Here is an 18,332-nt window from a genome sequence, read left to right as displayed (position 1 = left end):
CCATCAAGCAGAGACTAGTGGGAAGGGACTGGGCATCCCAGAGAGGTCTCTTCTGGTACAGTCAGGAGCTGCCACCCAAGATCTGAATCAAATAGGTTTATAAAGCAGGCTAAGTGCTCATGTGCTTCTTCTCATTTATTCTCCCAACAGCCCTTTGAAGCAGTACTGTTACCTCTATTTCACAGAAAGAAAGTAAGTTTCTGAGACAGAAAGTTAATTCCCTCAGCTAGCAGATGCTAGAGCTGGAATGTAGACCTCCCCCAGCATTCTTCCTCTTGTCCCTTGCTCTGCCATTAATTGGTCTGGATACGTTACGAAGTTTGAATAAGGGTTTCTTCTAGATAGAAGAAGATTATCTACCCTAAGAGGGCTATTTCCGGACTTCAGAGATAACATGTTAACATGCTATATGATGACTGTTATGTAGGTATGTGCACATGGACAAAGGCTAGAAAGGAGATGGCACAGTTTGAAGTAGTGAGCGGGTGGGTGCATTTTCCTTCATTTCAATTTCAGTTAGTTGTCCGTAACTTCATAAAGTATACCACGCAGTAAGAATATTTAGGGTCTATTATTTCTGGTTCTGACTCCTTGACTATGAGTGATTAGAACCCTTCTTATGGACTTCATCTAGTCTCGAGGGGGTGGAACTCATACTTCTTGGCAAATTCCTGATATTCCATCACTGAGTCTCGGGAGTAGATGTCTCCCAGAGGATTCTGATGGTTGCTTAGCACAAGGTCTCTGACCTTTTTCCCCTAAAAAGAACCAAACGTAACCAAGTGAACACAAGTCCTTCACATCTACATCAAGTCCAGCCAAAGATCAGGTTAGGGCACCGAGTATCGAGCACCTAATCAAGACCTCAGTGGGCTCTCGGAGGAGCAACTATCATATTTTTGCCCACAGAGGGGATCAGGAAGGAGCTCTGGGGGCCGCCATAGCCAGGGCTCCTCGGGGGACATGCCCTGGGACACTATCTCTTTTGAAGAAGGTGTCCACAGCGTCTCGGTGAACAAGTTATACCAGAGTGTCCATACTCAGTCCCTTTCTGGGGTGGCAGTGCCCACCCTGAAGAACTTGTTCTCTCCTGACTTCAATCTTAGCCCCGAGCAGGGCTTGCTCCAGCTTGTCCACAGTGAGCTGGAATGGATAGGCGCTCGCCTCAGTGACCTGGAAGACAAACACGGCCTGAGAACCACCTGTTTGGAAGCTTCCAAGCCTTGATTCCTCACCCCTATAAACCGTGAACAATCCTTTACCTTCATACCCAGGGCACTAGTCCCACATGCCCTCTTTGCCCGATTTCTCCATCCTTCTCCCATAACTTATATGGGAGAAAAGCAAGAACCCCCTACACCTTGGAAATGCCCCAAGATCATTCCATTGCCTGGGTGGGCTGAGCAGGGGAAGGGGCCCCACACTGACCTGGCTCTCCAGGTGGACAGGAACCAGTTCAACTTTCGCATACAGGTGGGTACTAAAGATAAAGCCACCATAGGAGGGGATGGGGACCAGAAAGGCCTCTGGAAGCAGAGAGACAGAGCTGTTAGTCCAGGGTCTCCCAGTCAGAACGTGCCAGGACCCTCAGACCAGCAGCAACACTACACTCAGAGAAGGTTAGTTGGGTAATCCCTCCTACTTAGGGATGAATGCTTTGGGGCACAGCCTCTATAAAAGTAACCCACTCTTCTAAACATTATTTGGAGAAACAAAACTCAAGTCTCTTCTTTGCAGGTACACTAGAGGAGAAAGGGAAGAATACTGCTCTAAGTGACTTGGAATCCAGGGACTCAAGCCAGGCTTGCTAGCAGGTAGAACACAGGCCATCAGCAAGTCTTGTCAGCTCCAGACCAACACTGGAGGCTGAGGTCCACGCACAGGGAGGGCTCTCATCTCTCTACATGGCTCAGGTCATGTGACCCTGGTGATCTCATGTGTTCTTTTCTTCCCGTCCATTCGGCCTCATTGATGGGCTAATCAAGGACCCACTCCTTCAAGTGAAATGGTCGTCTTGGTAACGAGTCTCCCATACAGTAGGTTCATCAAGAAATCTGAGATTCTTGTTTCAGATTGTTAAGAGGCATAGTTGAGAAGAAGACTGAGAACAAATCTCTCAAGCTTTATTTGGTCTAGAACTCAGTTTTTGATTTTGGTGTTTTTGTTTGTTTTTTGAGGAGATAGAGCATCTATATTGTCTAGTTTACTAGGGCTGTCTGGATTGGAGCTGAGACCAAAAGTCCAACTAATACTGTAATGAGTTGGCTCCTGTTGTCACCATCCCTGGGGCAGACCTCCTTGAGGACTGTCACATGTCCATATTAAATGGGAACCCAAATCCCTCACTCCAGCACAAATAGTAGGAAGACGTTCTAACCAGTGCAGGAAGCACCCCAGTTCTTTAGGGGAAAGGCCTTCAGTCAAGCTGCTCTTCTTCCCCAAGGCCCAGTGCCCATGCACTCATGCCCACATGCTGCTATTTCCCTGAGGGAACGCAGAGCCCACTGACTTACCACCTGGGTCACACAGAACCATGGCTAGTGCGGAAAAGACAGAGGAGCAGCCATTTAGAACAACCACCTGAAGAAGCTACACAGAAGGCAGAAGTCGAAAACCAATCCTCACGTAAGAGGGATAGTTCCCCCGTCTCCCTCCCCCTGGGAGGACAGACATGAGGAGTCTCCTCAGCTAGGACCCATTGGCCTTCACTCTGCCCCGGCTCTGAGGGGCTGTGCTGGAAAGGCAGAGAGGCCCCCAAGAATATGGTCTTCCCCCAGGGTGGCAGGAAGGCTGGAAAGAGACTCACATTTTCTGGGTCAAGGTGGGCACGTGCCTTGCAGTCGGAGGTCAGGAACCGGGCCGCTTCTTTCCGCAGGCGGTGGACAGACCCAGAGAGACCTGTGCTTCCCAGGCCTGCCCGTGGGCTTTCCCCATAGTCTAGACTTGGGTCTTTTTGAAAAAGCAAAGCATCCAACCTCAGGGTCCTTACAGGGTTAACAGGGGACTGAGGCTCTCAACTCCCCAGGCGACACAGATATTAACTGTAAGAGTTTGGACAAGAACTTGGGCCTTTTGAATTGTAGGGCAGTGCTATCTCTATGATACCAGCCTGCCTCCTATGATATTCTGGGCTAGGCATTTTCTAGAAGTCATTGTCCCCCAAAATAGGTAGGCACCCAGCAGAGAATCTGGCACCTTGAGTCCTTCCCTGGATGAGGACAGGTGCCTGTGGACCAGAAGACCCCAGCTCTGTAAGGGGCTACTTACAATGGTTGCCCTCTCCAATCAGGATACTGCAGTAGGTCTTCATCAATGTACAGCATGTCAGTCCGAGTCAACTGTTGACAAATAGAGCATGAGCCCAGCTAGACCAGGGATGCCCAAGAAGTTTCAGCCTGCTCCTAGGACGTATATGGGTGTTTGCCCTGCAACACAGGGCCTCCCAGAAGGAAATGGGCATATATGCTTCATGTTCCCTGGTGAACGGAGGCTTCAATCTTCTTGTCAAAGATTATACAAATAGCTATCCACTGGGAAGTGTCTGAGAACTTCCCCAACCCTACATTTGATCCAGAGCCTCCCTTAGCAGCTTACCCATCATATATCCATCCAGAGAACACCTCCCAACACAGCCCAACCAGGAGGTTGGATGCGCTATTCTAGAAGCTATTTCCCCACTCCCTTCCCCAAACTTCTAAGTCTTATTCCTGTATCTACAACATGCCAAAGAACATTCTAGGGGGCCTGGGCCTGAAGGTGGGTCCCAGCACACACCGGAACATGGCTTACCCTTTCAGCCAGCAGATCAATACAGATCTTCTCTCACTGGTACCAAGGTTGATGTAGCCCTGGAGATGGAAGGAATCTAAGGTCAGTCCTATTGCCCTGCCCTACATGGACGCCTTTAACCAGGTCACAAGTACTTATGCTGGACGAGCCCAGATGGGGGTCTCCCTGCTCCATGAGGCAATGCAATCCATGTTTGACAACTTTAATATTAGATAAAATTCTACAAACCCTAAAGATCTCACAGCTAGCAAGTTTCCCTCTTTTGAGCCATTTATTGGGTTGGCCAAAAAGTTTGTTTGGTTAATGAATATGTTGTTCAATAAAGTTCTTGGTGAAAATGAAAGATGTCTTTTATTTTTACTTAAAACCAAATGAGCTTTTTGGCCAGCCCAATAGATAATAATAGTGGTATTATGTACCAGCTATCATTCATTGAGCTCCTATGTTCTAGACACTAGACTAAGTGCTTCCTGGGAATTGCCTTCATTCTCACAACTCCTAGAATAAAGCTCTATTCTGATCTCGACTTAAAGAGCGTGAAGCCCAGAAATGTTGAATAAACTACTAGCCATGTGACCTTGGTGATGGGCAGAATTCCACCTGACTGGCCCCAGAGCCTGGATCCTTAGCCAGCACAGGCCCTGCGTGTATCCATCTCTGCTATTTCCACTTCCATGGATGGACCCTTCAAGTTACTGGAAGAGGTATGACCCCTCAGAGGCCAGTGGGGATACCTGACTCTCTTGGCCCCCAGAAAAGCAGACAGCCACCAGCCACACGTCACTTAGATGGGAATAGAAGGGAAGGTGTGGCTCGTGTGGTCCTCCGCCCTCTGGCTGGAGAGCTGCTGTGAACCTCCCTTGCTGGGAGCCTCTTCCTGCTCCCACCACCATTAGGATAATATCCTAACATCTCACAATGGCCTAATCCCAGCCATACCTCTGTCACAGCACTCACTGTCCCTTCTCAAGCCACATGGGTCTCCTTGTCCAATCACTCCAAGTCCTTCCCACCTTAAAGCTTTCACACATGCTGTTCCTCTTGCCTGGAGGACCCCCACCCCGACTCCCACCACATGGCTGGCTTATTCAACCTTTAAAACATCCTCCCTGACCACCCAAAGCAGGCATCCCCTTAGCGCTCTTGCAAACATTATTCACATTCATTTCCCCAATGGCCGACGATATCCATCACCAGACTGAGTTCCCTGAGGGTAGGTTCACTTACCACAGTAACCAGAGTGACTCCTAGTGGGTAAGAGCTGGGACAGGAGGGGAAACCAGACCCAGCTTGTCAACTTTCTTGGCCACATCACCTTACTTCCGTGCCCATCCCCTTACCTATAGAAGAAAAGAGTGCCTACTTCATGGGGCTGGAAGAGTCAGTGAGAGTGCACAGTACGTGACACGGGACTCAGTAAATCCTAGTGATGGGGCCCCTAGAGTATGTCCCCCCATCCTCACCAGGGTGTTCTCGTCCTTGTGGTATTTGTTTCCTTGGTAGGTGTAGTCCTGGAAGCTGGAGTGGTATAAGGCAGAGATGTCAATCCCACGGTTGGACAGGTCATAGCTGATAAGTGTATCTTCAAAATCACTCCGTTGGTAAAACATCTGGCAAATCTGCCTGGATGATTGGGCCTGCTGCCCACCTCCAACATCGACCCTAGAGTCCATGGAAGCGTCAGGCGGTTGGAAGCTCCGGTCACCTGTGGCCCCAGACTGCAGGTAGTGGAGCATCTGGAACATTAAGTGACCCAGGAAGGCCTCCTGGTCCCTGACGGCCTGATTGTGCCTCTGCTTCTCCAGCGCCAGGTCCTGCTGCTGGTGCCTGGTCATCAGCTGCGTGATGTTATCCTCCACCGTCTGCCGCAAGGACAGCACCATCTGCATCAGCTGGGTGTGGATGCTACGGTTTCCGAGGGCCTGGTCCCTCATCTGGCCATAGGGCATGGAGGGCATGTCTGATGGGCCACTCATACTCTGGCTATTCCTATTGGCCTCAGCAGGCTGGCTGGAACCTGCAGAGAAAGAGAGTCCATGCGCTGCAGCAAAGGTCTGGGCCTGATCTCAGGCTGGTCACTAGTTCCTCCTACCTCCACACCTTGGTTGTAGGCCCAGATGAATTCAGGAAGAGTTACCTGCTCATTCAAGGGCAATGCCTAAGTGGCCCCAACCCCAGATATTGGAGCGCTGTCATTAACACATGTTCTGGGGAAGAGCCTTAGGGCCCACTTAGAGAAAGAGGGGAAACTGAACAGGTAGGCTGTGGATTCTTCAACCAGAGCAATTCCTGCTCTGTAGAGTTCTAAGTAAGAAAAGGGATTCTGCTGCTAAAAACGAAAACACCAAACCAAAACGCTGAATAAGTCATTCTGCTGGAATAGGGGTAAGTAAACTACTGCCCAAGGGCCAAACCAGCCTTCCATTTGTTTTTGTAAATAAAGTTTTATTGGAACACAGTTGTGTTTGCTTGTTTATATATTATCTATAGCTGCTTTTGTACTTTAATGGCAGAGTTGAATAGTTGTGACACAGACCACATGGCTCACAAGGACTAATATATTTACTATCTGGCCTGTTACAGAAAACATTTTCCAGCTCTTGTTCTAGAACGTCAGCCCTTCTTTTTGCCATTTTTCCCAAGTTGGCCGTACCAGATGTTCAAAGCTCCTACTTTGTGTTACTTCCTCTAAATGCCTTCAACCTGCTCACAGTGACAGCTGCCTTGGACTTCCATCACCAGTAACCATGGTCGGCATACATGGTTCTCGAACTTTAAAGTCCACCAGAATCACTTAGAAGGTTTGTGAGGACACAAATGGCTAGTCCTCATCACTGTACTTTGTTTCAGGAGGTCTGGGGTGGGGCCTAAGAATTTGCAGTTCTAACGAAGTTCCTAGGACTATACTTTCCGAACCTCTAACTATTCAGAACAACCTTCTGTCTGAAAAGAAGTCAAAATGCTGGATAAGACTTGAGAAACACCTTTATAAAGCCTCAAAGAGTAAAAAAAAAAAAAATCAGATGTTAAGAAGGCATGAGGTAAGAAAATTTGAGGCTGACAGCTGCCTCTACTTCATTATAAGACAATCCTCATATCCCCAGTCACTGAGACCTCTTTTTTCTAAGAATCTAGACTTACACATCTCCCATCAAATGCCATCTTCTAAGTTCTTTTTCTATATTACATCCCTTACATTCCCCCCACATATACAAAACCTTGTTACTTCTTTTACAGGTTTGTGGCACCAGCACTTCAAAGTACTGGACACTCTGCCCAACCTCTCCAAACCATCCTTGGTCTGCCTGCGATGTTCCCATCGCAACCTATACTTCTATGTAATGACACTTAATTGTGTTACTTGTTCAGTATCTGCACAGGTCAGACTTCGTCATCATATCCTTAGCACAGTGCTTGGCACATAAGTAACTATCGGGAGAGGCACAACCACAAGGATGTGGCCGAGTCAGTAAAGAGATGAACCACGACTGAAGACTTTAAGCTATGGAAGACAGAGCAACAGCCAGATGAAGCCATAGGACAAAGGGGTACCAAGTTTTGACTTAGGATGTCAACATTTCATCAACAGTGATACAAAGAACTTTACTTACCACTTTTAGAAACATACTTAGAAAGAAATTGAACAAATATGAGCTCTTATTCCCAGACTCACCCTTTGTTTCACAAGCAAAAGCTTTGCTCTGGCCCAAGCTCCATCCCCTAGAAGTAAGAGGGTCATTTCAACGGGGCTCTCAACTCTGGAGGTGAGTAGGTTCCTTTGTTTTTGCCTTCCAAAAGGTGGTACCCATCATCCTTATTGGTCTTGATCAGTGCCTGTGGGAAGGGCCAAGATGGTGGAGATGACCTCCCTTCTATGGGCAAGAAGCTGTCACCAGGGCACTTCTGCTTTCTCCCAGGCCTGGGCTGTCACATATGGAGTGTGTTTGTTCTGTTTTACCTTAATAATGAAATCAAAGATGTGACAGCTCCATAGAGCAGCACATGGGCCCAGGATTTAAGTTATTCCAGGTCAAGCTGGATTAGGGAGTCTCTTGGACTTCTTATCCTGGAAGTCCTTGCTGTTACCAAGGTCCCACTACTCTGTCCCATCCACCCAGCCCTCAGCCAGGGACTCCAGGTTCACAGGAAACAGGGATCAGGATGGGGCAGGGAAGCTGGAGGCCAGGTGGCCCAACAAGCCATTGGAGGAGGGAGGCTGTTTAAAGAAGGTGGAATGAGAACCTCTCCAGGCGGGCTTGTGGAGCAGAAAACGAGGCCAAGGCAAGGAACTGCAAAAAGTGTATTTTCCTGGTAAATGTTTTTTCTGATAAGGAACTGAGTATGTTGCAAGGCCGGGGGAAAACCTAGAAGATGGACCTCTGCCAAAACTTGTCTTTTCCACAGAAAAAGTCTATTGCAATGATGTTGTTCCACAAAGGCCATAATGTCCTTAAATCTCAGTCCTAAGTTGTCTGGCTACATCCTTGGTTTCAGTATTTCTCATCCTTAAACCATCTACCTCCCAAACCACACTCAGGGCCCTTCTATAGAAGCAGCATCTCAGAACCAGCCCAGCTGGTGCCCTCTGATAAGGGCTGAAAGATCTTAAACAGTAGAAACTGGGAATGGGGGAAGAACATGGGAAGTGAACTAGGAACAAGCTTGTCTCCTGTTCATTTGGGATGCCAGTACCTGGGCATACCATTTATACCAGGATACTTCTGTCTCTTTTTTTAGTGCCCTACAAGCCCTTCTAGCTCTATCTTGCCCTTTGGCCTTCCTTCCCCTTGCTATGCACCAGCCTCCCCTGGAGACTCAGTACTCTAACCTAATTAAGATTCTTCCTTTTCAATGTAGTAATTATGATAAAGATTGTCGAGTCTTCTTTATGTGCATGGGAAGCAAGGTGTTTGGGGATACAGATGCCTAAACACAAGTTGCAAAACTGAAAACTCAGGTAAAAGCAGCCTGGAGAAGCCCAGATTCTATTCTGTAGTTGCAACTCAACAACTGTAGGATGTTGGAAGAATTATCTCCCCTGGGCATCAGTTACTCATGTAAGATGAGAAGGTACTTACCTCAGTTGGAGGTAAAATTGGAGCTCAGTGAAGACAAGGAACTTCTAGTGTCCCATAGTAGAACCAGGATTTAAACCTAAGCCCTCTGACTTTAGCCCAGAACTCCTAGAAAAAGAGTGAACTGGCAGAAAACCAGCACCTACACAGACTACAGCCTGACTTCACATCACATGATGCCCCAGAAGTCTCGAGTTTTGACGTTGGATTAACTTCATCTAACAATATTGTCATCCTGTACTGTTGGTGACTCAAAGTCCCTGGGCAGAAGCAAACAAATACTCTGGAAGCAGTATACCTTAGGTTTTAGATTTCTCAAAAAGGATAATTCTTCAAATATGGCGTCCAGCACACAGAAAATCCAGACACATGAATAAACAGCATGAGCTAAAACCAGCACAGACAACAAAGACCAAGTGGACTTGAGGTACTAGGAGTAGATTGTAAAATAATTGCTTTTCTGTTCAAGGAGATAAAACCCAAGCCTGAAAGTTGACAAAAATTAGAAGTTACTTAAATGACAGATTTAAAGAAAACAGGAGATTCTAGATCTCCTGTTGTTAAACTACAATGATCAAAAATTTTAAACCTCAGTGGAAGGGTTTAATGGCATATTAGATACCACTAAAGAGAAAATTAGTGACCTGGAAAAAGAGGCTGAAGAAACTTTCTAGAGTGTGGCATGAAGACACAAAAGAAAGACAAAAGATATAAAATCTAAAATATACATACACATATACACATTCGCTTGGAGTCCCAAAGGAAGAGAAAATGGGGCAGAAGAGAAGCAATTTGAATAAGATGTTTTATCAGTGCCAAATAACCAGACACCAAAGCATGGCTTCAAGAAGCCCAACAAGTGCAAATTAGGATAAATAAATCTATACCTATATATATATATCACGGTGAAGCTACAAAAAAACAAGACAAACACTTCAAAAGCAGCCAAGCAAAAAAAGAAAAAGTTATCTTAAAAGGAATAGCAGATCAAAAGCTGATGTTAGCAACAGCAGACACCTGAAGATAGTGAAATGCTATTTGCAATATACTGAAAGGTAATAACTCCCAACCTAGAATCTTGTAGCCATCACAAGATCAACATTTCAATAGGTAGCACCAATTTCTCCCCCTAGAGGGGCTGGATCTACTGCAGAGGACACTACTAATCAGAGCAAGTAGGTTTGCCTTTAAAAGCGAAAACCAACTGAGTGATAGAGAGCAGACAAGGTACATGCGGTACAGTTCTACTCATAGAACAGGCAAAAGTAATCGGTAGTGATAGAAATCAGAACAGTGGCTCCCTGGACAGGAGGTTGGGAAACTGACTGTAATGGGGTGCAGGGAACTTTCTGGGGAGATGACATGACCTATATCTTGATAGGGTGATGGTTACACGGCTATAGCCATTTGTCAAAGCTCAAAGTGTACACTTATGAATTTTACTATATTTAAGTAGGTTTTTAAAATGCAGCTGTAGCTAATTTAAGGCTCTATTAGACTATAAATAGCTAAATGAGTTTATTTCCAATGCTAGCCCTTCAAGTGCAAAGACCAGTATGGGAACAGGCCCCAAGTATAGAGGGATATTTGCATAATTAATTTACAGTAGAAAAAAATGAAAAGACAGTTCTTGAGAGAGAGAGAGAGAATGCAAGCAGAAGCTAACTTAGTCAAGAAAAATAGGAGAAAGCACATGCATGGAAATAAGATGAACTAAAGAGTACTTTGAACTATTCTAATGGATATGCCTAAGTCCGGAAGAAATGGATAATTCCGTTTAAAATGTATTATAGCTTATTATTCCTAATTCCAGATAAGAAATAAAATTTAAACAAATCAGTTTCCATAGAAGTTATCAAAGAGCTAGCTCCCTTAAAAAGTATCTGGCCCAGGGCTTCCCTGGTGGCGCAGTGGTTGAGGGTCCGCCTGGCGATGCAGGGAACGCGGGTTCGTGCCCCGGTCCGGGAATATTCCACATGCCACGGAGCGGCTGGGCCCGTGAGCCATGGCCCCTGAGCCTGCGCGTCTGGAGTCTGTGCTCCGCAACGGAAGAGGCCGCAACAGTGAGAGGCCCGCGTACCGGGAAAAAAAAAAAAAAAAAGTATCTGGCCCAGAGGGTCTCATAAGGAAATTCTACCATGTACTTAAAGGAGAATATTATTCCAGTGCTATTAAATTGTTCTAGAAGAAAGGAAAAGCATCCACATTTCATAATCAAATAAACAGAGATTTGATGATGTTTATATGAAGAACTATGGACAAATCTCACCTATGATTAGGTTATTAATACTTAAAAGACAAATAGCACCTAACAAGCAGAATCCATCAGCATAACAAAATAACCTTACCACCACGTGGGGTCATACTGAGAATGGAAGGACAGTTCAATTCTATGATTTATAGTAACTTTTCATGAATAGGTCCTAAGGGGATAAAAGTCACTTGGTCTATAGATGCTATGGAGACATCTGACAGAATTAGATACCCATTCTTGAGTTAGACAACTCGATGCCATGAATGGCTACCTCTTTAACTAAGACACCTCTCAGCCACAAAGCCAGCCTCCTACTCAATCTAGAAATTGAAGGGTTTGAATTCATGAACAAGAGATAAGGCTGCCCATGATCACTGTGAAATATCTAACATTGTACCAGAGGTCTCAGCCAAAAGTATTAAGCAAGGAAAGAAATTAGAGTTAAAAATAGGGAATTTGGATTATTGCTATCTACAGATTCCTACTGTCTACCTGGAAGATGCAAAAGAATCAACAGACGTTCTACAAGAGAATTGAGTATAGTTATAGGCTAGGGCCCCAATTCATCTTTTGATGAAGATCTTTTGATGCAGCTACACCCATGTTGCATATATATGCTGACCAGACTTTGGTAGTGAACACTAGACCAGCACTTTCAACCGGGGGCACTCACCTAATGAGTGAGCCTAGCACTGCCTGGAACCCCCAACCACATGCGGCTTCATTTTCCTTTAATCCTAGAGGTGTTATCCCCAACTTTCAGATGGGGTGAATGAGGACATAATTAATAATAGTCTGTTGAATTTAATGCAGCCCCCCTACATACCCAGAATGAGTATGAACAGTGTAAGCTATTCTGGGGGGCACAGACCCTCTGAAACCGCAACATTATCAACAACAACTTACACTGATTGGGTACTGCCTCGAGCCGGGCTCTGGTCTGGATTCTTTGTATGCACCACGTGATTTAATCCTCAGAGTGACTCTATTAGGAGGGTACCACCATTAGCCTTACTTTACAGATGAGAAAACAGAGGCTCAAAAGCAGGAGGTGAATCACACAAGCTCCCACAAATAGGATGGGAAAGGGAGGCTTGAACCCCAGGCCCCACTGCCCTCTTAACTATCCCTCCCTGAGGCTTTTGCTGGAAGGGTGCATATCCCCTCAAAGCTTGGCTTTCACTTTCAGGGATCCACAGGCCCCCTAAGTCCATCGTTGCCCCACCCCACGGGGGATCCAGGGGTCCAGGTAAAGCCCGGCAATGTTTGGCCTAAAGCCCCCTCTCACTCCACAGCCGCGGCTCCCGACCGAGCCACCCTGCATTTACCTCTGTCCCTGTTTTTACTCATTTCTTCTCTGGTCTAAAATCCTTATGTCTGGGCTTCCCTGGTGGCGCAGTGGTTGAGAGTCTGTCTGCCGATGCAGGGGACACGGGTTCGTGCCCCGGTCCGGGAGGATCCCGCACGCCGCAGAGCGGCTGGGCCCGTGAGCCATGGCCACTGAGCCTGCGCGTCCGGAGCCTGTGCTCCGCTAGCGGGAGAGGCCACAGCAGTGAGAGGCCCGCGTACTGCAAAAAACAAAAACAAAAACAAATAAAATCCTTATGTCTGATGAAATTGTTCGTGATCTCTGGGGCTCAGAGACCTCTCCACCACCTCCTCCTCTCACTAGGCTTGCTTACTGCTTTGGGCCTGCATGCTCTGCTTTTAAGCACAGATGATTTCAAGGGCAACAAGATCCACCTTGCCCTTTCCAAGGGGATCTCCCCCAGCTGCTCTCAATTACCTAAAATGGCCTTTCTTTTTAAAAAAAATTTCTGTAATTTATTGCTTTACTTTTAACTGAGGTAACATTGGTTTATAACATTATATGTTTCACGGGTACAACATTACATTTCAACGTCTGCACGCACTACGGCGTGCTCACCACCAAAAGTTTAGTTTCCGTCTGTCATCACACCGTTGATCCCCTTTACTCATACCCCACCTCCACCCTTCCCCTCTAATAACCATTACTCTGTTCTCTGTGTTTGTTTAGTTTGGTTTGTTCATTTATTTTCGTTTTTTTTTTATATTCCACCTATGAGTGAAATCATACGGTATTTGTCTTTCTCCATCTGACTTATCTCACTTTGCATAATACCCTCAAGGTCCATCCATGTTATCACAAATGGCAAGATTTCATTTTTTTATGGCCGAGTAGTATCCCATAGTATACATATACCAGATCTTCTTTATCCATTCATCCACTGGATGGGACTTAGGTTGTTTCCATATCTTGACTATTGTAAATAATCCTGTGATGAACATAAGGGTGCATGTATCTTTTCAAATTAGTGTCTTGGTATTCTTTAGATAAATACCCAGAAGTGGAATGTAACTTAGTGCAGCCATTATGGAAAACAGTATGGAGATTAAAAAATTCAGAATAAAATGGACTCTTCTTTGCACCATTACAGAGAGAGGCTCAGCAATGCCCACACCTGGGAGAACCACAGTTTGGAGCCGTGGTTCTCAAACTTTGAAGGTCTTGGCATCACCTGGAGGGCTCATAAAGGGCAGGAGGCTCTTGGAAGTGGGCGAGGGCCTGGGCCTGAGTAGTATCTTGAGACCACCAGGTGATTCGGATACTTAGCAATGTCTGAGAACCACTGGAGCAAGGGAACCTCAATTAAAGCACAAATGAGCTACTAACCTTTCCCATTTCTGGGGAGGTCACAGTTGAGAGCAGGCTGCAGTGGGTTAACCTCAGGCAGGAAGGGCAGCTTGATGAGAAGGCACTGGAGTGATTGCCAGGAGGGCTGATCCCAATCCCCCTAGCCCTACCTGACTGTGTGTCCTTGGCAAACCCACTCAGCCTTTCGGGGTCTTCAGTTTCTCTTTGTTAAAGGGGGAGGTCATGAAAACTACCTCACAAAGGGTGATGGGAATGGCTTAGGTGAATGAGCTTCCTGGTCTGCCTTCCCTGAGGGTCAACAAACAGAAGCAAGGCCAAAAGCAGCTTGTGGTTCAAGAATACCCTGTCTTGTGACTGTCCTCCAACTTCAGTGGGTGCTTGTTTAAAATGCAGGTGCCTGGGCTCCACTAAGGGATTTTGATCCAGTAGGTCTATAATTGGGCTCAGGAGTCTGCATTTTAAAACAAACATGGCAGGTGATTCTGGATTCCTCTTGGAGAGACGCTGTCCTCGTGGACTCCACACTGAGAGGACGCATGAGCAGTGGGCAGGCACTTTACCGAGAGCGTTGGGACCTCACATATTCCACAGCCTGGCCTGCACTGACGACCCATCTCCTCTCTCATTTACTTGTTCATTCCCCACTCAAGAAAACAATTCACTGGGCACCTATCATGTACCAAGTACTGTGTTAGACCGTGAGACTATCAAAATGAAGGAAAAATTCCCCGATTTCAAGGAGTCCCAGAATACATTTTCCAATGGAAAAGTCTGATCTTTGCTCAAGATCCTTCAGTGGCTCCCCTTCATCTTACAGGGGTTATAAACCCAAATACCTTCAAGGACACAATGGTAACAAATGTGCAAAGCTGGCTTAAGGCAAAGGGGAGGACTGGGGAGACTGTTGGCTAACAGAAGCCTGCATATCCCTCCTCTATACCTTCAAGTTAAAAAAAAAAAAAAAAAAAGGCAAGCACTGCCAAGCAAAATGGTTTTACCAGTTGATTTCAGCCCTCAGCCATCAATTTGCAACCTCTGAATCCAAATTCTTTCATGTGGCATACCAGACCTCTAGAATAATCAATCACAAGTTTCTGCCTAGTCTCATTCTTTGCACATCTCTTCCCCCACCACCAACACCCCCAAAACACTGAACCTCCTGTATCGTTCCCAGCACACCATCACCTCTCATTCCTCCAGGCCTTTGCATGTGCCGTTGCCTCCACTCAGAGAGCACTTTCACAAACCTACCCACTTGGCAGACTCCTGCTTCTCCTTCAGGTCTGTGCCTGCATGTCACCTCCTCCAAGGAAACTTCCTCCCTGACTCCTTAGGCAGGTTTAGGGGCCCCAACCCATATCCCCAGGCTCTTTGCTCATGCCTACAGTATAAAGCACAGCAGTGCCTCAAAGCCTTTGCTCTAGCTGGGTTCCAATGCCTGGACTGCTCTGCCCCCAGATACCTGCTCGGCTCACTTCCTCATCTCCTACGACTCTTTGCATAAATAGCACCTTCTCTCGGAGGCCTATTATGACCACTTACCTCCTTCTGCAACCTGCTTCCACCCCTGCCACACTGCAGTGCCCCCCATTCCACTTTTCATGGTTTTTTTTTTTTTGCGCTACGCGGGCCTCTCACTGTCGTGGCCTCTCCCGTTGCAGAGCACAGGCTCCGGACGCGCAGGCTCAGCGGCCATGGCTCACGGGCCCAGCCGCTCCGCGGCATGTGGGATCTTCCCGGACCGGGGCACGAACCCGCGTCCCCTGCATTGGCAGGCGGACTCTCAACCACTGCGCCACCAGGGAAGCCCCACTTTACATGTTTTATAGCACTTTTCTGCTTCAAATGTACTCGATACTTGTTTATTATGTGCCCTATTTTCAGTGCCCCCTTCTAAAACATAAAGCTCATGAGAGCAAGGGTCTTTGCTTGTTTGTTTACTGTTTCTCAAATGTAAAGAACGGTGCTTGGCCCATAGGGGAGTTCAACCACATTTATGAATGAATGAGCGAGTGGGTGAATTAATGAAGGAAGGAACGAACGAATGAACGAACGAATGGATACCATAATGCAATTATCTAAGGTCTGAGTCCATTCTGGGCAGTAGTTTCTTAGGTTCCAAGGCACAGAGGTGGTTCTCGGTTAGTGTTGACGACTATTAGTAGCTATTTGATGAGTGACTGAGGACGGGAATGAAGGAACCAGTCACTGCAGTCACCAGGTGACTGCTGACGGTGGAATGAAGACTTGCCCAGAGGGAAAACCCTCATTTCCCCCAACCTCCCGCGTTTCCCACCACTGCCTGTGGGACGCCTGCGACCACAACAGCTGTAACATGCATTCGCCAAGAGGGGTCGCTAAACCCTTATTTTCCTTCCTGGCGCGGAAAACTCAGGGCAGGGGCCTCTGCAGACGCAGAGAAAGCGCGGACAGGAGGAAAGGTGGGCGAAGGCCCCGACCCCCTCCGAGAGCAGCCAGCGCCCCGGCCGCGTGGCGCGCGCGCACGGAAGGCTGGGACCGAGCTCGCGCCGACTGCGGGGGCCCGGACGAGCCCGGCAATACAATCCCAACCTAACTCAGCACGACCCCTACGCTCTTAGGGTCTCCTAGGACCTGTTTTTCAGATAGGACCCCAGGCTCAAAGAGGCTGGGTGCCTTCGCCAATGTCGCACAACTAGAAAACCTCAGGGATAGGATTATATTCCAAATGTGCTGAACGCTGTTGTTCCCTCGCTCCACTCCCCACTCCTCCCCAGCGCTTTCGGGCTAAAGCAGAGCAAGATTCCAAGTCCAGTGTCTGGCTTGGCCCCATCTAGAAGGCCCTTGAGTCCTCTTTCCTGGTGGGGAAAAAACCTAGTTCCTCCCCCAAGGATGCGGACCCAGCTGCCCTCAGCACCTGCCCTCCCTCACTCCCACCCTGGTTTGTATCACCCTTGCTCCCTTGATTTAAAAGTCCAGTTCCCTGGACTTTTAAATAGCCACCCGGCCACATGCAAATTCACTTGGGAAAGAGGAGCCTGGCAAGCACAGAGGTGGAGACAAGAGGGGAGGAAACTGCAAAGGGTTCCCTGACCCATCTCAGAGATAGACAGCAGTGAAACTGAGGCCCAGAGAGGAGGTGACCTGAGAAAACCCTGGCCCATGCACACTTGTGGCCAGAACCTGAGAGTCCATAGTGATGGGCTCTCTTTGAGGACATGGATCCAGAGTTTCACATACTGGGCCTCCCAACAATCCAATGAGGAAAGTGCCCTTGGTTCCATTTTATAGATGGGGAAACTGAGGCCCAGCAAGTTTTTCTCAGCCTTGTGCAAGTTCACGCTGCTTGCATTGGCCTGACTCCAGGTGTGTCTGAATCTCATGTGTTCTCTTCCTGGATTCCTGGGCCACAGCAATAGTACCCTAACGATTCCATTAGGTCTGGCCTGGTCTCCAGGTTGTATGAGGTGACCTGGGGTGGACAGCCTGAGGAGCAGGAATGCCATAATGTCAGGATATGGTGGCTGTGACCCGTTCAGCCCATCTTCCTCCATCAGGACCTGAAGAAGGTTGCCACTTGGTTGCCCTCTGGGGAACATTCTTCTTCCAACCAGTTACCCAGCAGGCGCTATTCTTCAAAGGGCACTGCAGGTGTTCCCTCCTCCAGAAAGCCTCTCCGACCACTCCAGCCCCTCAGAGCTCCAACGACTATCCTTCAAGGTTCTGAGCAGTTGTCTGCTTAGGCATTCTATGACCCGAGCACTCATCCCCAACTGGATTGTAAAGACCTTGAAGAGAGACTAACTCTGCTTGTACCTCCCTTTAGCCTATGGGGGCTGAGCATACAGTAGGTGTCAAGGAGCTGCTTTTTGTTTACTTATTTGCTGATTACATGGGAGAACAGCTCTAAAAAGCAGCTCTATGTTTCCAGGGAGTTTTTAACCGAATTCGAAAATGACATCTGTGTCCTGTGGAATAACAGAGAGGAAAGAATTATCACTATTCATTCATTCAACAAACACTTAATGAGCCACTGCCATGCGCTAGACACTGTTCTAGGCACTGGTGTCACAAAAGGCAACAAAAAGGGGCAGACCTTTTGTAATTTACCTTCTAAAACAGGTGACAGGAAATGAACAACGTATATAAACCAACAGAGTTGGATAAGTGCTATAAAGAAAATGCAAGTTGGGCAGGGGATTAAGAGCAAGAAGGAATGCTATTTGGACAGGGTAGTTAGGCAAAGACCCTCAGGAACTGAAAGAGAGTCCACGTGGATCTCTGGGGGAATAGCTCCAGGCAAAGGGAACAGCAAGTGCAGAGGCCCTGAGGTGAGAACTTGTATTTGCTGACTTTGAGGAAAGGATCTCACAAGGTTTTGTGAACCTTGATGAGGATTTAGGCTTTTATTCTGAGCACATGGGAAGACAGTACAGATCTTCTTGAGCTCGTATCTGAGTGACAACTGCCTTGTGGGGCTGACTGGAGGTTCCCAAACCAGTCAGGACACCTGGGGCTGTGTGAGGTCCACTCCTGGCTTGGATTCACTTGTTCTCAA

General features: G+C 47.3%; 1 protein-coding gene across 1 annotated transcript in view; it reads right to left on the bottom strand.

Moving 5' to 3' along the window:
• The window catches only part of LOC116758380 (probable inactive 1-aminocyclopropane-1-carboxylate synthase-like protein 2), a 106,851-nt gene that overhangs the window by 7,722 nt on the left and 80,797 nt on the right, over positions 1-18,332 (bottom strand). The window contains 9 exon segments of the mRNA XM_032641188.1: positions 658-758; positions 1,096-1,173; positions 1,429-1,526; positions 2,514-2,580; positions 2,807-2,984; positions 3,268-3,338; positions 3,790-3,821; positions 3,824-3,848; positions 5,253-5,806. Of these exon segments, the coding sequence (XP_032497079.1) occupies positions 658-758; positions 1,096-1,173; positions 1,429-1,526; positions 2,514-2,580; positions 2,807-2,984; positions 3,268-3,338; positions 3,790-3,821; positions 3,824-3,848; positions 5,253-5,806 (1,204 nt within the window).

This window comes from Phocoena sinus, chromosome 8 (assembly GCF_008692025.1).
Source record: "Phocoena sinus isolate mPhoSin1 chromosome 8, mPhoSin1.pri, whole genome shotgun sequence".
Classification (NCBI taxonomy): Eukaryota; Metazoa; Chordata; class Mammalia; order Artiodactyla; family Phocoenidae; genus Phocoena; species Phocoena sinus.
Note: the sequence above shows the minus strand (reverse complement) of the source record. Positions and strands in the feature narration are given on the sequence as shown.